At 41.4% G+C, this 26,189-nt stretch overlaps 1 protein-coding gene across 1 annotated transcript; it reads right to left on the reverse strand.

The window, feature by feature from the left end:
• Nucleotides 1-962: 962 nt before the first annotated feature.
• OC90 (otoconin 90) lies at nucleotides 963-24,891 on the reverse strand. The gene is made up of 9 exons (XM_063299982.1): nucleotides 24,813-24,891; nucleotides 23,533-23,592; nucleotides 21,195-21,369; nucleotides 19,219-19,331; nucleotides 17,948-18,076; nucleotides 4,856-5,030; nucleotides 3,132-3,238; nucleotides 2,174-2,353; nucleotides 963-985 (listed from the first exon to the last, which is right to left on the reverse strand). Exons 1-9 carry the CDS (start codon nucleotides 24,889-24,891, stop codon nucleotides 963-965), a joined length of 1,041 nt encoding a protein of 346 aa, XP_063156052.1.
• Between the last annotated feature and the right edge of the window lie 1,298 nt (nucleotides 24,892-26,189).

Raw genomic sequence — 26,189 nt, forward strand, 5'->3', positions numbered from 1 at the left:
CTGGGTATCACCTTCAAAGCTCCGAATAGCACAGGGCCAGGTTATTTGCAGGACTGCCTCTCCTTGAGTGTATCTGCCCAATCTACTAGGTCTGACAGGAAAGAGGCCCTCCAAGTCCCTTCTCTTAAACGTTGCCACCTAGCAGGCCTTCTCAGTAGTGGCCCCTGCCCTTTGGAAAACCCTCCCCCTGAGATCTGGCAGGCCTCTACCTTCCTGGCTTTTCAAAAAGTGGTTAGAGCAGGGTTTTCCTGCAAGCCTTGGGGTAGTGTGAGGCTGAAGTCCAGGGAAGCTCTACAATTTGTTTGGATGTGTTATGTTTGGGTCTTGTTGGCTTTGTTTTTACTGCTTGTGAGCCTCCCAGGGTTATACTGCATAAGGTGGGTGGCTAGACAAATCTTTCAAGTCAATCAATAAATACAATCTCAAAGACATGTCCATCTTACGATGGACATCCTTCTACTTAAGACTAGATTAGAGGCCTAGTAGAATGTTCTCAGCTGGCCGCCTGTGGAGTTCTACATCTTTCTTTCCTGAATTTGCGATTACTTCAAAGAGATGAGTTTTTAATAACAATAATAAAAAAAATGTACCTGTACATATATTGAACTGCTCCCCTTTCCACATGATTTTATTGCATATTGTATGTGTTTGCCTGGTAATTCTCTTTCTCTAAAAAAGTCAATAAATAAAAACCTTGAGCACTTTCTGGTAGGGGATGATGGCTCCTAAGCTGCCCCCCCCACCCTCCCTCTTTCTGTCTCTCTCTCTCTCTCTCTCTGGCATTTGAATAATAGCATCTCTAGAAGATGATCCAGCAGTTGAACATCTAGGGTGAGGGGAAAGTAACCAAATGCATCCCAGGAGCTTGGAGGCAGAATGATGTTTCTGCCAACAGGAAATCACCACAACCATAAGCTTTCCAGAGCTTTAGGATCTCAAGAGAAGATTTGCATTAACTCTGCTTAGGAGCAGTCAATCAGATCAGCTGTCAATAAGAGCATGGGAACTCAAAGGTGCAGTGCGCATTTTGAAGAAGAACAAAAATGGACAAAGCTTAGGACATTTCCACACAGAAGCTTCTGTGTGGAAATGTCCTAAGACAAATCACTCTCAAACAGGACTACTATCCATGGGGATCATGGCTGTTTTTCTACATATTGTAAATGGCCCCAGAATTCCTCCACTCTCCTGCACAAAAAAAAGTTTAATCCAGCTCGCATCCAGGTCTGTGCTATCTCCAATTCCAATGAGTATATGAGCACATTAAGCAAACTCTTGTGTTAACTATTCCATCTTGCATTAGCAGGAATTATAGCTCAGTTTAATGATACTTTCCGTTGTAAGGATTCTGAGACAATCCAAACATCTGAAGCTACAAATGTATGACCAGCAACACCAGGAATTAAGTCAAGGAAAAGTCAAGCATGATTACTTTGTCATTCTCTTTAAAAATGGGCTTCATTCCATTGGTTCAACACTCCAGTATTGATGCAAGTCCTGAAGAAGAATCATCTCAGATCTTGACTGTGTACTTAACTTGTTTAATAACGTTAAATTGTTCCTAATAACGAGGACAAAGGAAGAAGCAGTGTCAAGCTTTTCATAGGAACTTTCATGTACATGTTTTGATAAGCCATAAAATCAAGTAGAAGTTGTTTGTTTGGGTTTAATGTTGTGCGCAGAGTTATTTATTAGGGTTAGGTATGAGAATCCAGTCACGATGGCTTGTTCAAGAAATAGAGATTTAAAAAACCTGGGATGGTATTGAAAGCAGCTTGGAACCTCTGCTCCTCCCTAGCCTTGCACAACCTTCATCCTACCCGTAGGAGATTAAAAATGAAATAGGTATTATGGCTGTGTAATCTTAGGGCACATGCTGAGGTTCCTCACCACCAATACATACACTTTCAGATCCTCCTATAAACAGAAGGTCAGATCTCCCACATTTACGTCCTCTTGTCTTCTAAGATAGGATACAGTACTGGCTGCCTCTTGAATAACACTGCCAGTAGCTTTGTAGTTGGACAGAGAGGTAGAGATTATCTTGTCTGCAGTGGGACTATTCTGGATCTTCTTCTACCATGCCGTACTGCTCTTTTTCCCCGTCTCAAGAGGGGCTGGGCTGGATCTGCCTCTTCACTGCTACTTGCTTCTTCACTAGAAGTTCCGGCACCTGTTGAAGGGCTACTTGGAGGCCTCTCGCGCCCTGCCCAGCGGCAAGCCAGTTTGTCCTCTCGGCAAGCCTGCCTGCTGGGCAACCTCCAGCTTTCATTGAAAGGAGCTGCAGCCATGCATTCAGCTGCAGCCTTATCGCAGGAACACAGGAGTTTTTCACACATGGTCCATCCAACACCTAAGAGGGAAGAAGATGGTTGAGAGTAGCTTCTGTACCAAAAATTCACAGTGACTATAATAATATTGGGGGCATGGTGGCTCAGTGGTTAAGACGCCAGGCTTGTCGACCGGAAGGTTCCAAGTCTGGCAGTTTGAGACCCGAGCACCGTGTGACGGAGTGAGCTCCCGCACTCGCCCCAGCTCTTGCCAACCTAGCAATTCAAAAGCATGCAAATGTGAGTAGATAAACAGGTACCACTTTGGCAGGAAGGTAACAGCGTTCTATGACTGTCATGCTGGCCACATGACCGTGGAAGTATCTTCAGACAACGCTGGCTCTTCAGCCATGAAACAGAGATCAGCACCGCCCCCTAGAGTCGGACACGACTAAACAGGAAACTTTACCTTTTACCTTTATAATAAGGTCATGACTACAGGAAGTATTTGCCATCCTAGCAACATTGTCCATGGGGTGGAGAGTCAACGATGTCAACCAGGCAATCAAAGACCCACCCCATTTTAAGAGTATGCAATGCAGTGATGCATGTTTCAAAGAGGTCGATTATTTGGTCATGGCCATCATTTTGACAACTTCAACCCCCACCTCCCCCAAGATACCCCTTCACATTGGAGTGAAGGCGATGGATTTCCAACCATCGGAGGGAACCCTGTTGTTTAAATTCCTTCTCTGAAGACTTTCCTGTATCTACTGGAGAGAAGTGTGGTTTTTTTTTTCCTTTTAAAAATGTTTCACTTAAGGAAGATGTGATTTTGGGGCACTGCTATCTCAGACTTACATGTTGGTGTGTGATCAAAGCATACGACTTCAGATCTTGATTTTTTTTCCGGCTGACATCCCAGTCTTTTAACTTGTTCCAGGCAACAATAATGGGAGAAACAGCATCTGTTAGACAGAGAGGATAACAGAATTAACATTTCAAAACCATTTTCCACCTCCATAGAGTACAGCATTCCATACCTTGGTATAAACCTAGCTTGTATCCTATTTTAAAAAACATTTTCTCTCTTGCTTTTGTCATATCCTCTAGTTCAGGTCAAAGACAGGACATGGGCGTGAAGACAAGCCATCCACAAGTGGGGGTGGGGTGGCAAGGAGGCCAAAATGGTGGGAACAGCCACAGACTGAAGCTCTGCCCCTTTGTACGTCCATACATTGTCAATACATATAAAAAGAGCAGGGAGCTTCAATCCATAACTGTGCCTGCTGTTTCAGCCCTCTGGTTGCAGCTGGGGTGAAGTTAGAAAACCAAGAAATATTTGGCTTCCGTCTGCAGAAAGATGAAACCACTGTGAGATTTCTTTTAATGGGAAATGACGAGCAGGCTCTGCCATGCCCATGTAACAGACGTGTTTTATGAGCATCACTGGTTACCGGTTGGCTTCTGAGCACAATTTGTACTGGTTGTCATTTTTAAAGCCCTACATGGCATGAGGCCCAGTAGTTTGACAATCATCTCTCTCTATGATTTCTTCCCATCTTGTAAGGTCTGACAGAGCTGATTCTATCTGGATCCTGTTAATTGAGTAATGCAATGAGTAGAACCCAGGAAGCAGGCCTTCTCTGGAGCACTACTTGCCTCCTGGAGCAGCTTTCATATGACTCCCACCTTACTGTGTTTGAAAGAGAGCTAAAGACATGGCTCTTTCCCCAGCCCTTGTGTTACTGTGGTTGGGGGCCCTTTATGTCTGGTTTTATCTCTGCTGGTGCCAGAGAGAGTTTGGTTTCTGGTCCCTCCAGGTGACATTATCTATTTGGTTTCATTGTTGATTATATAATTTTGTATATGTTAAACTGGCCAAAGTCATTGCAAGTTGGGAAGGAAGGAAGGAAGGAAGGAAGGAAGGAAGGAAGGAAGGAAGGAAGGAAGGAAGGAAGGAAGGAAGGAAGGAAGGAAAGATTCTGAAGATGCTTTCTGTATTTGAAACTCAGAAAGCAAACTTATTTTCCAGTTTTTTCCTGAAGGATGCAACTCAACATCCCATCAGTCACTGTTATTGTACATTGATTTCATTTGGACATAAGAGCACTTAGTGTGATGTAGAGATTGACTATAACTTGCAATGGTTCACACAATACATTGTTCGTGGCTTACCATTTTTCGTGAACTTATGGAGTTTGTAAACCATGTTTTATGGTGTACCCATAAACCCAGATAATAGTAGTCTATTCAATAAGCAGTGATAGATAACTGCAACTTAGTGGGTTGCACACTCCTTGCTTTGAATCCAGACTTAGTTGCATTTCCAGAGCAGCATGACAGATGAAAGCAAGTGGGCACGCATAGCCAATGTCCTGCCCAACACCTCTGGCAGAGCAGAAATGGGGGAAGATCTTTTTTTTCTCTATTTCATTTTATTTTATTGAACTTTATTGAAAGTTACCTTCAATACTTCTTTAGGACCCACATGCCTGGACAGAATTTTTAAATTAATAACATGCATATGCTGCTTTAGGAGCATACAGTGTGTAATTCGTTTGTCTGTGTTTAATGTAAATAACCTGTCCAGTTCATCGGTTGGATGTCCTCTTCCCTCCTGGCCACAATAGCAGCCATATAATTCAAACTCCTCAGGACATCGATTGGTCAAGCAGTAGAGCATCTCACCCAACTGTGGCAACTCCTGTTTGAGTTTTCCATTGTCCCTCAGTTGCAGAAAGGAGAAACGATCACACGCTGTAGAAAGGTGATACGCATTTCACATTTTTACTCTGGTAAGTACAAATACAAGTAGCTAAGAAACATGCCCATGGGATTCCCTTTTCTGCCTGCATCTCTCACATTCCCCAAATGGTCTCCTCGACTCTTTCAGCCTTCTAGAGAAGATCAGGGCATCAGAAGGATAAGGCTGAACTGGGATAAAGAACCTATTCTTCTGGAACTGTCCATTCCACTAGCAAATAGCACTTTTTGATGTGACTTCTGTGTGCCATTAAGAAAATAATAATAAACCCAAGAAACCTAAAAATTAATACACTGACGAGCAGCTTCTTTTCTACCTACATTTTTCATTAATGTACAATACAAGTGTCCCACACTAACTGTTCTATAGATCTCCCCTCTCTTCTTCCAATTAAATTGTTGGGTTGAGTGAAAGCATTTCATACCTTCTCCAAAAGATACTCCAGGAGATGGTGACTCTTCTGGCAACACTGTGGAAAATGTCACAGGTTCCTCCCCACCTATCTCGAAGAGGTTTCCTGGATATTGAGTTAAATAAAATCCATTGGACTTAAAGTCTATTAAACAAGTAACAAAAACAAAGCAGAGGGGTCCTGCGGTGCTAGCTAATTAATTAATTAATTAATCACTGTGCCATCCTTCCATGAATCTCAATGAAAATATTTATATATATATCAAAAGTAGAGGTACCCTCTTAATATGCTTTCTAAGAAGTCATAGATGTGTTTGCTTTTCACCAAATGAATCCTTTGGCAATAAGAGTTTTACTTGCCGCTGTTTGCTGATCTTGGAAATTCTGAAGCTGGCATGAATTCTGGTTCTGTTGAGTTAATCCCAGATGAAGCAGTAGTGGCCCTTATTGTAGCAAAATAACTCTCTGACAATCCTGAGAAAAGATGCATGATTAAATCCTTTCTTTCTTAATAGGTAATTCAACCCCATATTGATTTAAGTCAAGTATAAGCATGTTCCCCCTGCCCAAGTCTTGCTATACTGCCTTGTCATGGGGGGAGATGGGGGAGGGATACTCCTGGCAGAAGTGAGTGAAGGATGTAAGGTGTGTGTATACTCCTTGGAAGGTCACTCAAGGCATGAAAGTCATCCTAGCTAAATCAAATAGGCACTTCTATTGGGTAGCAGAGATATAGGAAGATGCTGGAAGCAGATGATCACTTTAGTGACAATGGCAAAGGCATCATTTCATTCTTCACAGAGAAAGGCAATGGTAAGCCACTCCTATATTTTATTAAGAAACACATGGATAGACAATACAAAGTGTCTGATGATATATTGCTGGATGATGAGACCCTTGGGTCAGATAGCACTCAACATGCTACTGAGGAAGAGCTGAGGATCTTTTGGAGTACCAGTGGTGTTTATGAGGCTGCTAGATTAAAGTCTTTGGTATGGCTAATTGTAGATGTTGCCATGCAGGAAAAGAAAATCCAAAGCTGCAAAGACAAAACTGTAATGGGAACATGGAACATAAGAAGCATGAACATGGGAAAGCTGAACACTGTGAAAGATGAAATGAATGAACACCACACTGACTTAGGCATCAATGAATTGAAATGGACTGGAATTGGACACCTTCAGTTAGAAAATGGAAAAGGTCAATCTACATAGCAATACCAAAAAAGGAGATGTAACAGAATGTGCAGAATATTACGCCATATCCTTAATTTACTGCTGGCAAAAAAAAAAAAGAGTTTAGGATTAAGATTGGAGCATTACATGGAAAGGGAGATGCCAGATGTTCAAACTGGTTTTAGAAAAAGTCAAGTAATGATAGGCATTGCTGATGCAGGCTGGATAATTGAGAAACCCAAGGTACACCAAATATAAATACATGTATGCTTCATTGACTGTAGAAAGCCCTTTGACTGTCAACCATGTCAAGATGTGGAATGTCCTTAGGAAAATGGGAATCCCAGAACATCTCAATGTCCTTATATGAAACCTATATACAGAATAGGAAGCCACAATCCAGACAGAACATGATGAAACAGATTAGCTCCAGGTCAGCAAGAGAATGAGACAAGGCTGTATATTCTCTCCTTATTCATTCAACCAATATACTGAATATGAGATTCAGTCTGATGTAGTTATTACAGGCACTGGACTAGAAACTAGGAGAATGTGAGCTGGGCATGAAGCCAGCTGGGCCAGTCTGAAAAACTTGCCAAGAAAACTAGTCAACACTGACTCAAAGGCATAAACAAACAAACAAGCAAGCAAAATGAATATATATTGAAGGAGGCTGGATTGGAAGAAGATAAGCATGATTTTAAAATTGGAGGAAGAAACATCAGTGATTTGTGCTATGTAGAGATGTACTCTGATAGCTGAAAATGCAAATGATCTGCAAAGCTCTAGCAATGATAGTAAGGAAAAATTGGGACTATGATGAAAGAAAACTAAACTAGTAACAACAGGTACAACAACCTCCCTTAGAACTGACAATGAAGACATTGATGTTGTAGATCACTTCTTCCTTTAGGGATCAACTATGATCAGTAAAGGACCCATCAGTCAAGAAATATGATATAGGCCAGCACTTGGTAGGGCATCAATGAAAGCTTTGGAAAAGGTAATCACTCAGTTGAAAAGAAATCAGATATTTCAGTGAGACAATGAACTGGAACAAACTTCAATCAATAATGAAGTTCTTACAGTCCCAAGAATTGAATATTATTGAAAATCTGTAGGAAATTCTTGGATGTGCAGGGCATGCAAGAATATTTCAGAGCTAGAGGAGTTCTGCAAGAAACAGTGGGAAAACTTCCAGAAACAAGAAGAGAAATTCTTTTACCAGTCTATAGGAAATATGTGGAAGCTGTTTTCTGCCAAAGGAAGTGTCACAAAGTACTGACTGAAAGAATATTCAAGCTTCTGCACCTGATGTTACATTTAATCTTGTATCATGTAGAAAGGTGTCAGCTTCTGTTCACTTAGGGTTTCACTGAAACATACAATATGAGAAGGGGTGCCTAATCTTTTGCATGCAACTGTATGTGATATCTCAGCAAGCCAGGTTACTTTCAGCTGCACATATTTTAAAGACCAGGATAAAAGACACATATTTCCAATAACTGTAAATTAAGCAAAAAGTTTTCACATCAAGATTGAAGACCTGTTTACCCTGGGAGCAAACTACAGGTACCAACTTACCTCTTGGTATGGAATTATCAAAAGCAGCAGTTGCACCTTTCTGGGTTACTGCTATAAAGTGACACAATAGAGAAAAAATTGTATTACCATACCAGACAATGTTTATGCTTTTTGTAATTTCCTTGATCAGGAAAATTTCAAAACATGTCTCTCTAAGCAATCAAAAATACATTTCCTACTGCTTCCTTTTTCTACAGATGATGAAAACGGAGGCCCGATGCTTAACTGAATAAGCTGAAGCAAACATCTATCACTTGCAAAAATGGCCAGGAAAACTATAGAGGCTTGTCCAGGCAGTCTCCAGGACTCAAGACGGATGGATGGATGGAAGGAAGGAAGGAAGGAAGGAAGGAAGGAAGGAGGGAGGGAGGGAGGGAGGGAGGGAAGAAGGAGGGAGGGAGGGAGGGAAGGAGGGAGGATGTTTGGGGTATTTCAAACTGAAATCTGCCCTGGTTAGCTCTTGTTAAATACCAGAATTCCTAATACTTGACTAAGATAAGTTTGGAAACACATTTGCCACTTAGGTAATGCTCTGAAAATTGAGTTTCTATTTATTATATGCTTTGCACAATGTGGACCTTGACGACACTATAAAAGTGATAATCATTTCTTTTTATTATCCTACTGTTTCCCTCTGTGTAAAAGATTTTAAAGTGCCTAGCAGAATCCAATAGATATAATTTAAAAATGACACTAGTAGGCATCGCTAAAATCATGCAGTGTAGGACATAATATTAAATACAAACAGTTGATGGAGGGGGTCAGAAAACCATCCAATAATTTATGTCGTATAAAAAGCAGTAAGTTTTCTGAGAGGGTGAGACAGCCAATCCCCCACCATCACCACCACCACCAAAACCACCACTTTCTTCTTCAGGAATCAGCAAAATGCCAGTAAAGAAGATTCTCATAGTAGGAAAATTATTTCTCAAAATTCTGGATAGCAATATTGTCAGTGAATAAGGCAGGGATTGGAACCCCTTTTCAAGTGCTTGGTGCTCCATAGTAGTAATAGTAATAAATTAATTAATAATAATAACAACAGCAGCAGCAGCAACAGTAACATTAATATCAACAATAAATCAGCAATAATGGATTTACAAGATTTGTCAATCTCACCTTTCTATTTTGTTTTGTTTTACTGTTATAAGACTTACATCAATCTCACCTTTGAAGTCTTGAGCCTCCTGGTGTAAGACTAGTGAACTTGCATGAGCTTTCAGCATTTTTGCAGAAAATGGAAAGGCTTGTGAGTGGTGGCATACTTGGGAGGCCACTTTTAATGGTTTAACATTTAAATTATTAGGTCATTTATATTATGGAAATGTTTATGTCCGTCTTTGCTTATCAATCCTTAGAATAAGGGAAGCAAATGAGGAGGGGAAGACTTCAAAAGAAAGATGAGAACTTAGATGGTGACTCCAGAATATCAGATGAGTTGTAGAACTGGCAAGAGATATAAAATTCAGGAATGGAAAGATAAAACTGGGTGTTATCTTTAAACAGTATAATTATTTTAAAATTTGTCTCTTAAATGCCATGTGCATAATTTAGAAACAGACTAGGACCATTTGGAGGTTGAAGAAGAGGTTTACGACCATAGATTGGAGTGTTTCCTGAAACAGCTTATGGTCCCCCCCATGTTTAATGTATACTGAGTACATTTTCTACATGTTTCGATAATTGTATATGAAGACTTATACAGTACCTCCTCCTCTGAAGGTTTCAAGGACTCCACTGCTTTCTACATCTGAAGGAACTGAAAGAAAAAGAAATATGTTGGGTGGAAAAAATGTGCATCAATTCTTCCAAGCAAACAATTATCGTCAAATAATTTATAACAAAAATCTGTTAGTTTGAAAGAATCCATATGGTGAGTGAAATCTATCACAAGCCAAAGTCTCTTAGAGAATTTGACTAAAGACCACATGGTGGAACATTGGTATCTTTGTGAACCTCTAACATGGACTAAAGGCCATCATAGGCCTACCAGGAATCAAGTGATGAAAACTTGGCTCTGGTGTGAACCTCTATCATGGACCAAGGTGCATCAGTTTTTAGCTATGGACCCAAATTAAATGAGATCTGCCTTGAACAGAATTCCTCACCCGCCTTTTCACTTTCCTCTCCTTTGTATTCACATATTTGGTCTATATGATATAAGTACATAAATGGTCATAAAAAGGGCAAAGAATAACATTTGTACATAGTTAGATATTCTACTTTATTTTTCTGCTTGCACAGTTCGACATTTCAGTTCCTTTTTTTTCTGATAAACAATGAGGTAGAAGATACCTCCAAAACCTAAGAAGGTCATTGTGATGTCCTGGTCTAATGAGTGAGGGATTGAGCGTGGAAAAATCTAAATTCAAATCCTAACTCAGCCATCTGCACCTCGCTGTGCAAATGTGATGAAGAAAATATTAATCAAAAGATTCATTATCCATCATGTCTTTGGTTATTCTGAAAATCTAAGAATGACAAGGAGAAACCAGTTGAACGAATCCAGGAAAATGTGCTAACTTACATCTTCCATGGTTCTTCAGAAACAGGTTGCCAGACTCTTGAGGAATATCTGTCAAAGAAAAAAATTAAAAACTAGAGTCTGTGACAAGTCCTGCTCTGTAACTTACTCCAAGACTCAATGCAAGCAATTTTTAAATAAAGAGTTGTCTTCCTCTATTTAAATGTATAGAAAGAAACTCATTTTTCCCCCTTTAAATGATCTTTGGATGGCATGAATAATAGATTCAGGGGCATTTGTTGGGGAGGGGTCAAAAAAGTCAATATGGCAACCAAGATCCATACAGTACCCCAAAGGATGCTCCTGAATTATCATGATACATTTTTGGATACTGGAAGTGTTTCTTTCATTGAAGTTACAGGATATATTACCAAGATCATATTTTCATGCAATGCAAACTTCTGAACTTTTACAAATGTCAAAAATGTACCTCCTCCTCCTCCTCTTCCTTTTTGGAAATTGAGATCTCCATTGCTTTCCACTTCTGAAGTAACTATTCGAAACACAAGGCTGTCAATACAGGAATGTAGACTTGATCACAGAAAAACACAACTCTGTTTATCACCACTAACAATTCAAATGAATTGGGGCTATTAAACCAATTCAAATTAAACAAATAATAATAATTGCAATGCTGAGCACTTACATTCAGCCCCAGGAATTATTACAGGTGTGCCAGTGGTGGGTTGGGGAATAACTAGAAGAGATACATAATAAAACAAGATATCCTTGTGAGATTCTGCAAGCTGAACACACCTGATTTTCAATGACATTTTAATGAAAATGTCAGCCCCAACAATTATAGCTTTTGCACAGCTAGGAACGGATAGAAGCATCTGACTTTCCAGTGTAATCAGATTAACGATCTACAGAAACATTTCAGAAACTTGACCTCAGTTCTCTTTCTGCCTGAATCCTCAGAAACTGTAATCCTAATTTTAAAAAGTTGTTCTCATAGCAACAAGCTATTTTTGCTCCCATGCTAGATGAAAAGCTGTGTGCCATCTGAAAATTTGCAGAGTATTTCTAATCCACTCACTCCATCACTGTCTAACCCAGCATCAAAGGCCAGAAGGAACTTCATAAAATTGTTTGAGGGAATGAACGATCTGAATGTCCTGAAACTGCTTGTGGTGTGCCAGTGCAAAAAAGTAACTGCTTTCTTAGATTGATAACAGGTTGCATTACCTTTAGCTGCAGTAACTGCAAACCAACACTGCCTGCAATTGGTGATCAGTCCCTCGCATTGCTGGGCTGGAGATTTTGCCTTGTGATTTGCTTCAGCTCAGCCAAATGTGATGGGTTTCCAGCCCAAACTGCTGGTTTTAGGTTCTGCTGCAACATTTCTATAGAGGTTAAGCCTAGATTTTGACTCGGTCTTTCCAAACCATTGTATTTGTTCTTCTTCATCCATTTTCATGTCTACCTGCTTGTAAACTTACGATCCCTGTCTTCCTGTGTGACCCACTTGTGATTCTGCGCAGCTGCAAAACTCAGCATCAGTATTTTTCTTAGTGAGCCTGGCCTTTCTCTTTGCTGGCTGTTATGAGTCTCATTTTGCTCAGTGTTGTTCTAAGGATAGAGCCATGAATGTTGAATTGAATCAGCATGAGAGCAGCCTGGGATTCTTTGTGACCTCCTTGACTATTGGATGCTGTGCTCTTGAAGCATGTTTGACAACACAGCCACACTTGGATGGATTCACCAATCTTTTCCAGATTCATAAACATCAGTGACTCTTTTATCAACAGAGGTCTTAAGAGGGCTTCATACAGGACTTAGACACACACACACACCATGATCCTTATCGCTCTTCTCTGCATCTGTTCCTAATTGAATGAACGTTGATTTAAAATGTGGTGCCTAGAGACCAGACAAGATACTCAAGGTGGGATCAGAGCAGAGTTGCTATTTCCTGTCATCTGGAAATTATGATTCTATCAATGCAGCTTACATTTATTTATTTAAAAAACTTACATGGCTCATATATTTCATATAAGGATCCTAGATGGCTCACAGCAACGAATAAAAATAAGAATAAAACTGGAGCAGCCATTCCCATCAAGTGCCACAGCAACCAAACTATTAACCCCCTGAGTCAATCCCATCCTAGCCCACTGCCTGGGGGAACAGCCAGGCCTTCATGACTCCCAGAAGGCTAAAAGGGTAGGGACCCCTCAGTTCTCAGGTGGGGGGCTATTCCAAAGGGCTGGGGTGGCTACAGAGAAGCCAGGGCTCCAAGGTCCTATCAAATCACAGCATTTAAGGGAAGGGACCCATGTTTCTATCTTTGCTGCTGCTGCTGCTGTTATTACTATTACTATTACTAATATTTTATCGCAAGATGATAGATAGATAGATAGATAGATAGATAGATAGATAGATAGATAGATAGATAATAGATGATTGATAGGATGATAGATGATAGATGATAGAGTCCTTGGTGCTCTCTGAGCTTGGTTGTTTGCTTGCAGATGGTCCATGACCCAACTAGGTAACATCATTAGTGCTAGCTGCTAGCAGAGTACTGATCATCAGTACTAGCACTGATGGTGTGACCTAGTCAGGTAATGAAACGTGTGCAAGCAAACAGTCAAGCTCAGAGAGCACCAAGGACTCCACAGTTCAACCCTGAGCTACAGATATTCTTATATGTAGGATGTGGAATATCCTAATATTCTATATCCTAATATCCTATGTGGAATATAAAAAGAATACATATATTCTTATATGAGGATGTGGAAAATGAAGGCCAAAGTGGTCCCAGTGGTGGAAGGGGCACTTGGGGCTGTGACCCCCAAGCTGGGAGTGGCTCCAACAGATCCCAGGAGCAACATCCGAGCTCTCTGTCCAGAAGAGTGCAGGGCTAGGAACAGCTGAGATCCTGCACAGAACCCTCAGACTCCCAGGCCTCTGGCAGAGGACCTGAGGTTGGAGAAGACACAATCACCCATAGGGGTGAGAAGGGAATTTTTACACACACACACACACACACACACATGCACTCAAGGTGGCAAACCTACCTAATATTCCTGCCTCCTGTTTTCCTCACAACAAACCTGAGAAGTGGATTGGGCTGAGAGTATGAGAGGCCTAAAGTCACCCAGCTAGCCTTCATGCCCAAGGAGACCTAGAACTCACTGTCTCCTGGTTTCTAGGCCAGCACCTTCACCACTACACCAAACTGGCTCTCAATATGTCACCCTGTGGATTCATTTCACCTTGCGATGAGCTACAGTTCTAAGAACTTTTTACATGTACTATTAATAAGCCAAGTATTCCCTATCCTATCCCTGTGCATTTTGACTTCTTTCTCCTGCACATTTATTTATTTATTTATTTCTGTGCAACATTTATACATTGCTTCCCATAAAAATACTTCAAAGCCCTTGACAATCAAGCTTGAAAACAGTAATAACGCAAGTTTTAAACTGTTCATGTAAATTGTTGCCATTAAGATGGATAGGAAATGAATAAAGAAATAATTACAATATAGTAAGTCCTTTGAAAAAGGAATGATATAAAACTCTATGTATATTTCCTTAATTGATACTATTATAGACCTCTTTTGTTCCCTTGCTGGGCAATCTCTTCACTTGAGAAAAAGTTAGCATCCATTCTGATCAGAGGAATATGAAACAAGAACAGGAGGAGAAAAGGCACAAATCATCTGCCAGAGATGTGTCTGTTAACTGAGTCTCTTTGGTCCTCTGCTGTTGAAGCTCTGCAGAAAAATTAAAAGAGTGGTATTCCTTAAAGTTTGGGGGTTTGTTTGCTTTTCTGCAGCCCAGGAATCAATACTGCACTGCTGAAACAGACTTGGCAAACCACCAAATTACAGTGGTGTATTCTTTATTTTTTAAAACAAGCCTTTAAAATTCTCAACCATATCAGCCATTCTCTAAGCCAGCATTTCTCAACCTTGGCTGCTTGAAGATGTGTGGACTTCAACTCCCAGAATTCCCCAGCCGGCATGGCTGGCTTGGGAATTCTGGGAGTTGAAGTCCACACATCTTCAAGCGGCCAAGGTTGAGAGGGAATTCTGGGAGTTGAAGTCCATACTTCTTCAAGCAGCCAAGGTTGAGAAACACTGCTCTAGGCATTGAAGGGATGTAAATCTGCATACTGACAAATAAACCATTTTCTCAGTAAAGTTATCAATGTAATTTCTGCCCTGGAAAAAAAAAATCTAGTTTCCTGTTAAATGAAATCAAAGCTTTATGGATTTGGAAAGGATAGGATGATGCCCATCGGAAGAGGTTTAGCTGCAGGGAAACCTGTTCAGCCCCTGTGGAACTTGGAAGAGGGAAATCAACAACTGTACTGAATACAAAGGAGAATCTGGCATGACACTTCTTTAACAGGGAAAATAGTTGCTTTCTGTACCATCCCTAGTAAATATTTTTTGCTATGTTAGTTCTGGAAGGGGATATATTGCAGAATTGCCTGTCTCCTATTAAATCTGCCTGCCCCACCTGATCCAGCAGACCTGGCATGTTCCAGGTCCCTTGCATCACGCAATGCCAGCTGATGGGACCCAAGAGAACACATGTCCATCACGGCATCCAGATGGTCTTTTGAAAGGGACTGAAGGCCAGGCTGTTCCCATGGGCATTAGGCCAGGCTGAGAGATGTTTTAAGAGCTTTATGGAGTGGTTGTCCACAGTTGCCAATTGTTTTATATAAATATAAATATAAATTTGTTTGTGTGTATGTGTGTGTGTGTGTGTGTGTGTATATAATTGAAAGTTTAAACAAGAAGATAAAAACTAATACAAACTAGTACAAAGTAAGGAAGAGAAAAGAAAAAGAAATCAAAGAAAAAGCAAAAAAAGTTGAAGAAAAAAAAAAAAGACATAAAGAAGTGGCTTCCAATATTCTTCACAACAATTATCAGCGCAACTACATTTTAACCTCTATATTACTCTTCTTTCTATAATCTATCCTGTCTAATCATCAAGCCCATAAATCGCCCACTGTTTCATTTTTGTGGTTTTTATCAGACTTCAAATTTGTCGCAAGCTGTCCAGTGTCATTTTGAAACGGGTGGCCTTATAATTGGAGGAATAACTAAAGAAATAAAATAAAATAATATTTTGTAGATACAAAACATACCTGTAGCAGGAATTGTGGTATGAATTTTCACACTAGATGTTTCTGAAAAGAGAGGGAATGGGTGCCCAGTAATATAAGTATATCGTAAGACTGTGCATATGTAGCATAGAGTTTTTATATCACATGTAGTTATTGCATGTAATTATTCTACCACATGTAGAATACAGTTAATATCATACTGTCTTCCAGCATCCTCTAGTTCCTGACCCATGCCTTGCAAAGCATAGCAGACATCCCCCTTTTTCTGGACTCATAAGGGCTAGCAAGATTTTCAGCTTATCATTTAACTGATCTTTGGCTTGTTTGCCTTTAGAGGATATGAAAACAATACCTTTAGGGTCAGTTGGCAAGAAAATTATAGTGCCAATTCAAAAGTCCACTGTATCCCACTTCTATATCACAATAGGTCATAGAATAGCCAATTCTAGGGGGTGGGCAGGGTCAGAAAAGTCCAATTCAAAGCCACAGTGATGCCATTAAAACCTCTCCATATAAAAAGGGGCAGGTCATGACAGCCATCTTGACTTTTATTAATTTCCCTCCCCCAGACACCCTCGATGGCCAGGAATGGTTTGAATTGCTCAATGTTTGCCAGTTTCCAAATCTCTCCATTGTGATTGCCTCTAACCACTTGCCCTAAATGCTCATGTGCTTAAATCTCCAGAAATAACCAGATGATAACACATTGGTGAGGGGAGGGAGTGGGGAGAAACCTTCTGAAGATACTGATCCTAAAATCTATTATTTAAACCAGGAGGGGCCAGTGTTTGCTATTTAACAAATCATCAGTCAAAGGTCAATGGGGGATGTTCATTGTGTCATTGAAGGAGGGGCTGGTGGCTGGTACTCTTTGTGCTTTGGAGATTATGTTGGACATTAGTCAACCGGATTCTTTACTACTTTGGGCACCAAAATCCATTGGGAAAATCCCACTGTAGACATTTAGCAATCTGGCACCAAAGGCCAACAGTATGGTCTTGAAGGAGTCTTGGGACTGCATAAAAGGACAGGAGGAACCTATAGACCAGTGTTTCTCAACCTCAGCAACTTTAAGATGTGTGGACTTCAACTCCCAGAATTCCCCAGCCAGCCATGCCATGCTGACTGGGGAATTCTGGGAGTTGAAACCCACACGTCTTAAAGCTGCCAAGGTTAAGAAACATTGCTATAGACCATGGGTCATTATATGTACCAGCCATGTTCTGGTATTTTGGCTTGCAAGGGGCCTTTCTGTATGTTCTTGACTTTTGCAGAATGACCTAGTATCAGCTGTGGAAAAAGGGTCCATAATGGGGAAGACATTCCAAACCCCTCACTCATCCCACACTGAAGATCCATATGTTGGGAAGGTCTTTCTTCTCTTCTTCAAAGCCTACTTGCCCACCATTTATAACTCTCCAGGATACAGCATCAAAAATCTCCCTTTAGGATAAATCTTGCATTGTGCTAGAACCAGGCAACATTATTTTATTTATTTATTTATTTATTTGATTTTCTATCCCACCTTTATTATTTTTATAAATAACTCAAGGTGGCCAACATACCTAATACTCCTTCCTCTTCCTCTTTTTCCCACCACAACAACCCTGTGAGGCGAGTTGGGCTGAGAGAGAGTGACTGGCCCAAGGTTACCCTGCCGGCTTTCATGCCTAAGGCGGGACTAGAACTCTCCTACTACGCCTGATTGGCTCTTGGGCTGAGAGAGAGAGACTGGCCCAAGGTCACCCAGCTGGCTTTCGTGCCTAAGGCGGGACTAGAACTCTCCTACCACGCCTGATTGGCTCTTGGGCTGAGAGAGAGAGACTGGCCCAAGGTCACCCAGCTGGCTTTCGTGCCTAAGGCGGGACTAGAACTCTCCTACCACGCCTGATTGGCTCTTGGGCTGAGAGAGAGAGACTGGCTCAAGGTCACCCAGCTGGCTTTCGTGCCTAAGGCGGGACTAGAACTCACAGACTCCTGGTTTCTAGCCCGTTGCCTTAACCACTAGACAAAACATTACTTTGCTTCAACCTCTGGCACCCTCAGAGCAATAAGACAAATTTACTGAGCAAGGAAATGATGGATCAGGACAGGAACGAGAGATCTTCCCTAACATTCTCACCTGTCACCAGAGAGGGGCAGAGGGAAGCATCCAAATTGTTCAAGGAAATGTTCATGGGAGAATGCAAGAAACATTCAATAGCTTCTTTGTCACAGTTGCAAAGAAAATGTTCACAAGAATCTTCAGACCCTGGGGATGAAAAGAAAAACCAACATATAAAAAGAGAGAAGGGTCCACTTACAAAGTAGGATTGAGATATCTGTTGCTACAGCCTGCTGACTCTCTAAAAGGTTTTCACCCAGACACGAACAATTCATTTTGTAGTTGGGGACCCCTATCCTGGGCCCAGACACAGTCCGTCGCCTCAAGAGGAAAGTGTGATTTCAGTTCATGTCGTGCCAAGAAGCAATTTGAACGCAATTATCCCTTTATAAAATGCTTTTTTCCAAGACTAGATCTGTTGGACAGAACGCTCATCAAACAATTGCATGGATAAAATTCAGCTGCTTCTCTGAAAATATAATCTGCCACCTGGAATAAATAATTGAGATAAGCAACAATTTTTGCAAAAAAAAAAAAAAGAGGCAGGATCTGAATCCAAAACAGGGATCTGTTTGGGATCTGGGCAACAAGATAAGGTAGAGAAGGTGTTCAAAGAACTACATGCAGAAGAGGGTAAGCAGGCCTCATATAGGAACTCATCAATTGGTTTTTCTGCATTAGGCACTGTCTTTTCTGAAATGAATAAAAAGACTTCAGCCTTAATAAAGCAGCAGAGCAGAGGTGTCCACAGGGCATAGTCAAACAGATCAGGATGGTGGCCACGATGGTGTGATTGAAGCTCTTCAACACACGCAAAGAACAGCCATCACTTCAACCATACCATCATAGGTGCCATCTTGACTTTATTGACGTTGTTGCCCTCCCCCCCTTCAGAGGCAATAAGTACTGGAATTATAACCAGGTGTGTCCTCAACAAGGGGTCAAGAAACTCAAGATGGCAGCCTCAACCACACAATCTAAGCCCAGCCCTTTCCTATGTGCAGCACAATGCACATTAAAAAGGGGTGGGGCTTCAGTTGTGCAGTGGCCATCTTGACTTCTTTGAATCCCCTGCCCCAGCAGAGGCCCCTGATTGCAATAGTACTTCTATCAATTTGTGAAACAGTAGCTTTGCTACTTCTTTTACAGCACACAACTGTATTATTGATAGAGCGTGGGTGTGGGTAATCCCTGAACACTTTACACTTTTTTCAACTCAGGAGAAGAACATTTCACTGGCAAAAGAAGATAACACAATAAAAGTTGGTTGCAGTGCTCTTCGACCCCACCACAAGTGATGTTTTTGGTTAGACAGCTGACGTTCATGACGATTTTGGCAGGATCCCATGTGCATTCTTCTTCAGTTGCCTCTTCGTAACATTTCCGATGTTGGAAACAGCAGCTGATTCCAGGAGAGGGAAAGGAATAAAAACATAATTAGGAGAGACCGTTGGCAGCTTCAGGGTTCAGTCTTGGGAATTGCTTTAAGCACTTTCACTTTCAAGCATTTCTGAACAACCACAAAACTATAGAGTGGAAAGTCTTTCTTATCAAGAGCTGAACTGGGCATCTTTATTTTCAATCTTAGCTTCTCCCTTGGAATAAAGAGGATATTAACTGTGTCTCTGCTTTATTTGTTAGAACTGAGTCAAAATGGTGGCTGTGTCCATGAGAACAAAGCCCTGCCCCTACATGCAACATGGCCACCATCTTGACTTTTTGGGATACACACATCCCCATGGACATCCCTGAACTCAAGAGAACAACAGCATTGATGTGAGAGGTATTGGACCAGTATGGGCCATCCTTCAATATCACAGAAGATGCTTAATATGCACAAAGCGATAAAAATCCAGTTTGTTAGGGATTTTTAAGAGGTATGTAAAAAAGTCCATGATTCATACTGTCCAGATTATCTGCTAACCAAAGGAGCCTTTATATGGATGTTTCTTTAATTTACATGGGGTAACATAAATTGCCAAAGTACCCTTTTTAATGCACATTACCCTGCTTTCATTCTCTCTTGCATGCTTCTATTTGGTAAAATTTCTCCAATGTTAGCTTTATTTTAAAGTAATCACCACTGTCTGTATACAGCATTCAGCAGCATACAGTACCTTCTTTTCAGATATGCTTCCTTTATAGCCCTATGAAATTTGGTAGGGGACAAATTTTCAGATCCACATGGCACAGAATCTGTGGCCACATTCTTTTACATCCTTAAGACTCGAAAATCCCCCAGATTCAGTTACGAAACAAACTCAGATCAAGCCGAAAGATGGAGGAGTAAGGTAGAGGAAACAACCAGGTCATGCCTGGTATTTCCTACCTCACCTCAGCAAGGTCAGGGATATACAGACAGGAACAGACATTGGTTGTCGTTTATTCGTTCAGTCGTTTCCGACTCCTGGACTCTTCTATTATTTCTGCAACCATGTTCAATCTGTAATGCATGATATTCTTGTTTTTGCAACCTTAGGGCAATTTCATACAGGGCTTTGGCATGGTCCTCACAACTGCATCATGCTCTGGTCCTTGGTCCTTGACCAATTTCTCCAATAGGTTGATTATCTTCTGCTCCAAAATTAAAATGGTAAAACTTCCATTTTACAGTTTGAAGCTATTTGAATTTTCTGGGCTCAAACACTTTCCCATTAATGGGAATTCTTTCCAATCCCTACTTCAGAGCTCTGTGTTTCTTGGTCCTCTCCTCAGCTGTGACCCACCATAGCTCTATGATGCCCTCATACAAGGCTATGGAGTTTTTTCCTTTGCGCAGTGACTGTTTGGGCAGAGGATTGCTCACTGCAAGCGAGCACAGCATGACAAAGCCAGGCCAGGAGAGCATGCTTCCTGCACATTCCCACAATGGCTGTGGTCAAGATAATTGTGGGTCATTACAGTTTGTTGGGTGGCAATACTGGCTGTGCAGAAAAGGTAAGCTACTACATCTAGGTTATCCAAGAAATAGAAGACCACAAGATGGCACCAGAGAAATACAGAAAAGTCGAACTCACTGCTGCCAGCTTATGGCCATCTCAAGATTTGCAGCCTGGATTGTTAGCACTAAGGCATAAAGCAAAGCTAGGCTGGAAACAGTTGCAATGCTCCCCTCAAATTGTGCCAGCCATGTGTGCCAGCCAAATAGGTACACCCCCTCCTTTTGTGATTCCAAGCAACATCCAGATTGGAAGCTCTGTCCTAGAGGGAGGGAAGGTGTCCTGTCCCCAGGAAGGGTTCTACATCTCTGAAGTCCAAAGCTCACCCATCTACTTCATCCACGGGGAAGCCCTCCATCTCAAATCGGCAGGCACAGCCATAGTCTTCAAAGTCTCTCGGGCAAACACCAGTCACGCATTTCATTCTGCTCACAAAGTTGAGCAATGCAGGAAAGCTAGTGAATATGGACTGGAGCCAAGTGAAGTGAGAGCCCAAACAATCTGCAAAGATGGGAAGAAGCTAAGGATAAATCTTACATCAAAGCAAAACTAAGGATAAATTTGACAACTCGGGGAGTGGGGGTAAGCATCTCCAGGTTCAGCTCACCCTTCACTCTAAAAAAAAATACGTTGGGACTATCCATGGAGGGCTGTCTCCCACACTTCTTGATTTCCAAGCAAACAGACTCTTGCAAAGCAAGGAGAAATTGGTGAGTGGAAGTAGGCAATGCAGTTTAGGTAAACCTTGTAGGCCTTATTGTGAATGTCTCCTGGCAGCATCATGCCTAGGTGGAAAATAAATTAATAAATAAATGCAGGGCTCTGCCTCTTCCTCTTCCTCCTGACCCTGTTTGTTGAATGAAGAGTCCTAGGAAATTGCACCCTGAAATTCAGTAGATTGGGAGGCGCAGGAAACTAAATTTCATACACCCAAGCAAAAATGGTCCTCCATGCTCTGGAATGTAGGAGCCTGGGGATATCTGGGCTGTTTCTGCCACCTAGTGGTCATCTGGTTTTTTTGCAGCCCAGATAGGGTATCAGTACTTCAAGGAAGTTCTTGTTCTCAGCAGGGATTCAGGCAACGCCCTTTATTAGAAAGAGCTGTCAGAAGACTCTTCTCTGTTGGAATCCTTCTTCTAATTGAAGGGCCCCTGATTTGAAGGTGACCCATAATTGGAGAAGGCAGCAGGCTAGCAGTTGCCTATTCACAGCTCACACGGGGTTATCAAACCAAGCAATTATGTCCACATTTATAACTATCAATAGAAATCAGCACTTGCGCATCCTACCAGCAAGCGAGCACACGTCACTTGGTCACAGTCCTTCCACTATTGTAAAATTTGCTGCATTTCTATTTAAAGTAGAGTCGTGCATCTATCTATGTTCATTAGTATTCTATCTATGCTTCTATCCACATTAATTAGCATGTGGAAGTTTTTTGAAAATCCGTGTCCTCTATAATTCTGACTTCATGATGTATTTCCTCTTCTTTTGTGATAGATTAAATTCCAAAAGAATCCACTTTTTGCATCTTTCGCCCTATGGCATTTTTAAACAGAGGGATCAGTGGTCAAAATAATAAAGAAGGGATTCCTTCTTTGTTCTTCTCATTGTTTCTAATCTGCTTTGCCCTAATTGGCAGAATCTAAAGATCTCCACTTCAGCCTCCCTCTCTCTCTCTCTCTCTCTCTCCCTCCCTCCCTCCTTCCTTCCTTATGTCAGAAAGTTTTGAAAAGTTTAACAAAATATGTACCTTATATTTGACTTGTCCTTTTGGATCTTTAATGTCTGGCTCTAGATACTTATAAGGGGCTCGATTCAGTTCATACACTGTTGTAAATGAAGTGACTCCAATAAATGAATTAGAGACTTCCACCAGATAAGCCTTAAAAATTTACCTTACTCATGGCCACTTGGGATCTGATTAAGGTCAATATTAAGTTTCATCTGAACGTTGGTGGAGATTTGAGTCCAATTCAAAAAGCTGAAACCTCATTGTGAATTCCACATTTTCTGCATAAAAGATGCCAGTGCACGCTAATCTCACAGTGCAATTCATGTCATCTAACTCAAAGCTTCAAAATACTCAGCTGATAGCCTTCTGGTGATCACCCAAAAGTCTGGTAAAGTAATTTCCCTTTCCCTCTTGTTTCTAAGAGGCTTCACACAATAAATTTCATCCAGTTCCTGTATTAATACTTTCACACAACACACTAAACCATGTTTTAAAAAAAACGCCACCAACAACTAAAGTTAGCACTAATGAAATCTAGCAGGTTATGGAAATGCATCTGTTTAGTCTTCCTTTTATCTGGTTAAGTGTTTTGGGTGTGCACTGAGAAGCTGTGGAACACCGCTGCTGAGAAATGGTGTAGATGTTGTACAGGTGGATGAATGGGCCATCTATCACCCATGTATGCTTAGCCGTGTGCTTTATCCGTGTTGCTTTTTGTATTGCAAAGCAAAGACCAGAATAGCTCTGACAAATTGTGTTTTGTCCCACTTGTGCATTCACGATATGCAGCAAACTAGCTCTTTCTGGGTTTGCACTTATCTGTATTCAGATGCATCCACATTTCTTAATCATTCACAGAAACTACAACTACAGACAAGGGGGACCTTTTTCTCCAGTGGAAACAGACAGACAGACAAAAGCCCACTTACCAAAAAACACAGCAACACTTTCCACATTTTCAAAGACCCCGTTGAAGAAGGTGATATTATCTAAGTGGAAACAGTTTTCAAACAAAACAGTTTCAAAATATTAAGATACACCCTTGATTTCAGAAGCTAAGTAGGGTCAGCCCTGGCTATTATTAGGATGGGAGACCACAACACACTCCCAAGACTGTAAGATGGCCTGGGAATTAGAACAATGATCCCAGAAGAAGGCAATGGGACACCACTTCTATAATGCTATAAAGAGCTGAGCTGAACTCAAGGAAACCTTTATACCATCATGAACATTCTTCAGATCTTAAGAAAAATAAATGTATGGAGTGGAATCTGAAGTGAGACTGAAATGGGGATACAGACTCCATTGGTTCAGAAATTCTGTGCCTCTGAGTTCCTGACTGAGGGAATTCTGGGAGTTGAAGTCCACACATCTGAAAGTTGCCAAGGTTGAGAAACACTGGTCTAGACTCCCAAATCTGGATGGCTTTGCAATTGAAAAAACAATAGCAACAATATCACATAAAAAGAAGAGCAATCCAGAGGGAGCAAATCCCAAAAAACACTCACCCCATTTTATGACTTAAAGAGGCCAAACCCCACACTAATCCAAGGCCAGGGGAAAGAGCTTACATAAAGGCAGTAGGGTAGGACTTGAAGGAACCTCTGGGGAGATGCTGTTCTGAAAGTTGGACAGTGTGAAACTGCATACCTTCTAGTTGAAATCTTTCTAATCTACATTGCTCAGCTGCTGTAGATGAAGACAGAGATGAGTTTGGAGAAGATCTGCAGAGACTGTTAGCAAACCATGAACTCAGTCTGGAGAGACAAGACAGTATGAGAAAGAAACTTAGAATTGTCCAACCCTGACTCTGTGGTATAAAGAGGGAATGGGAAACACTATGAGGCTTTCAAGATTGATGTCAGCCAGGTCAGGAAACAGGCACCACAAGAAATACTAGAAGCCCACTTTATTGACAGAATCTTGAAAGCCTGACAGCATTTCCCCTTCCTCCCTCTTATACCAAAGTGAGTCACGGTGGGGTAATCTTGAGTTTCTTTCTCACCCTTTCCTGTTTTTCCAAGCTAAGCTCATGTTTTGCTAATGGTCTCGGCAGATCTTCTCCATGGTCATCTCAGTATTCCTCTACCTCTGCCTTTAATCTGGGCCCTTCCAGTTATTTGGGAATTAGCTGGAGATTTAGCAGAGAAGGTAGAGAGTTGCCACTCCTTGTTTGCAAAAATTGGCTGCCTTAAAAAGAACGTCTTACTTAGATCTCTTTCTGCTGCATGCGGGAAGTCCAGCGAAATAGCTCCTGTCTCTGATCCTTGAGTACCTGCATCACCCATTCCATCCAGAAAACACACACACATCCATTCAAAGGGGAAATCAAATTAGCTCTTGAGGTCAGGCTAGCATCCCTAAACCATTCCACACATTACAAGGGACAAACACAGATTGAACCCCCCTCCCCACAAGAATATCCTTGCTAAGGAGTTGGGACCAAATCTCGGTTTCTCAGGAGGCTAAATGCAAACAAACCAATATATGCTGACTTTCCTGATCCCCCCTCCCCACCTTTATCATTTAGCACAGGGCTTCTCAAGCTGTGGGTCAGGACAGCCCAGGAGCTGGAAGCCAATCAGAAAGCTTGCAAAGGAAAAGCTCACTTGGGCTTTGGGCTTTGTTTTGCCCACACAAAGTCGCAGGGTGCAGTTGCTGCACCTCAAAGTTTGAGAACCTCTGTGATCAGGGTTATCTACAAGGTGTGGTCCCAAAGTCAAGATGGCAGCCACATTGCTGCAATCGAAGCTCAACCTGTTTTTTATATGCACAAAAAACAGGTGGGGCTTCACTCTGTTGAGACCATCATCTTGACTTTTGGGACCACACCAGCAGTCTGTGATGAAAAATTAATATACATTAGAATTGACATTATTAACCATAAGTGGCATCTTTATTTTTTGCCCAACCCTAACATGAATGAAATCATCATTTTCTTTATATGGTGTGTGTATACAGGTAGTCCTTGTTTAACAACCACAATTAAGACTGGAATTTTGGTTGCTAAGTGAAGTGATCATTATTTCATTACCTCGGTGGCGGTCATTAAGTGAATCACCACAGTTATTAAATGAACCACATGGTTGTTAAGCGAATCACATGGTTCCCCATTGATTTTGCTTGCCAGAAGCCAGCCGGGAAGGTCAAAAATGGCAATCCTATGACCATGGGATGCTGCGACGGTCATAAATGCAAACCAGTTGCCAAGCACCCAAATTGTGACCACCTGATTGCGAGGATGCTGCAATGGTCATAAGTGTGAGCACCGATTGTTAAGTCATTTTTTTCAGCACCGTCATAAGACTGAACTGTCACTAAACAAATGATCCCTAAGTGAGGACTACCTGTATGTGACATCAGTAGATTTAGTATTCTAGAAAGTTACAACGCAGCAAAGTTTGAGAACTCCTGTAGTAAGAAAGGTTCATTGCAAGAGGATCAGTTGCACTTAACCATGCAGAACCTCAGCCCTTTCTCCTCCCCTGCCCCATACACTTAACTGCAGCAGAATTATTTTCCAGCAATGCCACTTTTCCTCTCTGGTCCCCAGGGCCTTGCCTTTATCTCATTTGCAGCCCCTGAA

This window comes from Candoia aspera, chromosome 3, assembly GCF_035149785.1.
Source record: "Candoia aspera isolate rCanAsp1 chromosome 3, rCanAsp1.hap2, whole genome shotgun sequence".
Taxonomy (NCBI): domain Eukaryota; kingdom Metazoa; phylum Chordata; class Lepidosauria; order Squamata; family Boidae; genus Candoia; species Candoia aspera.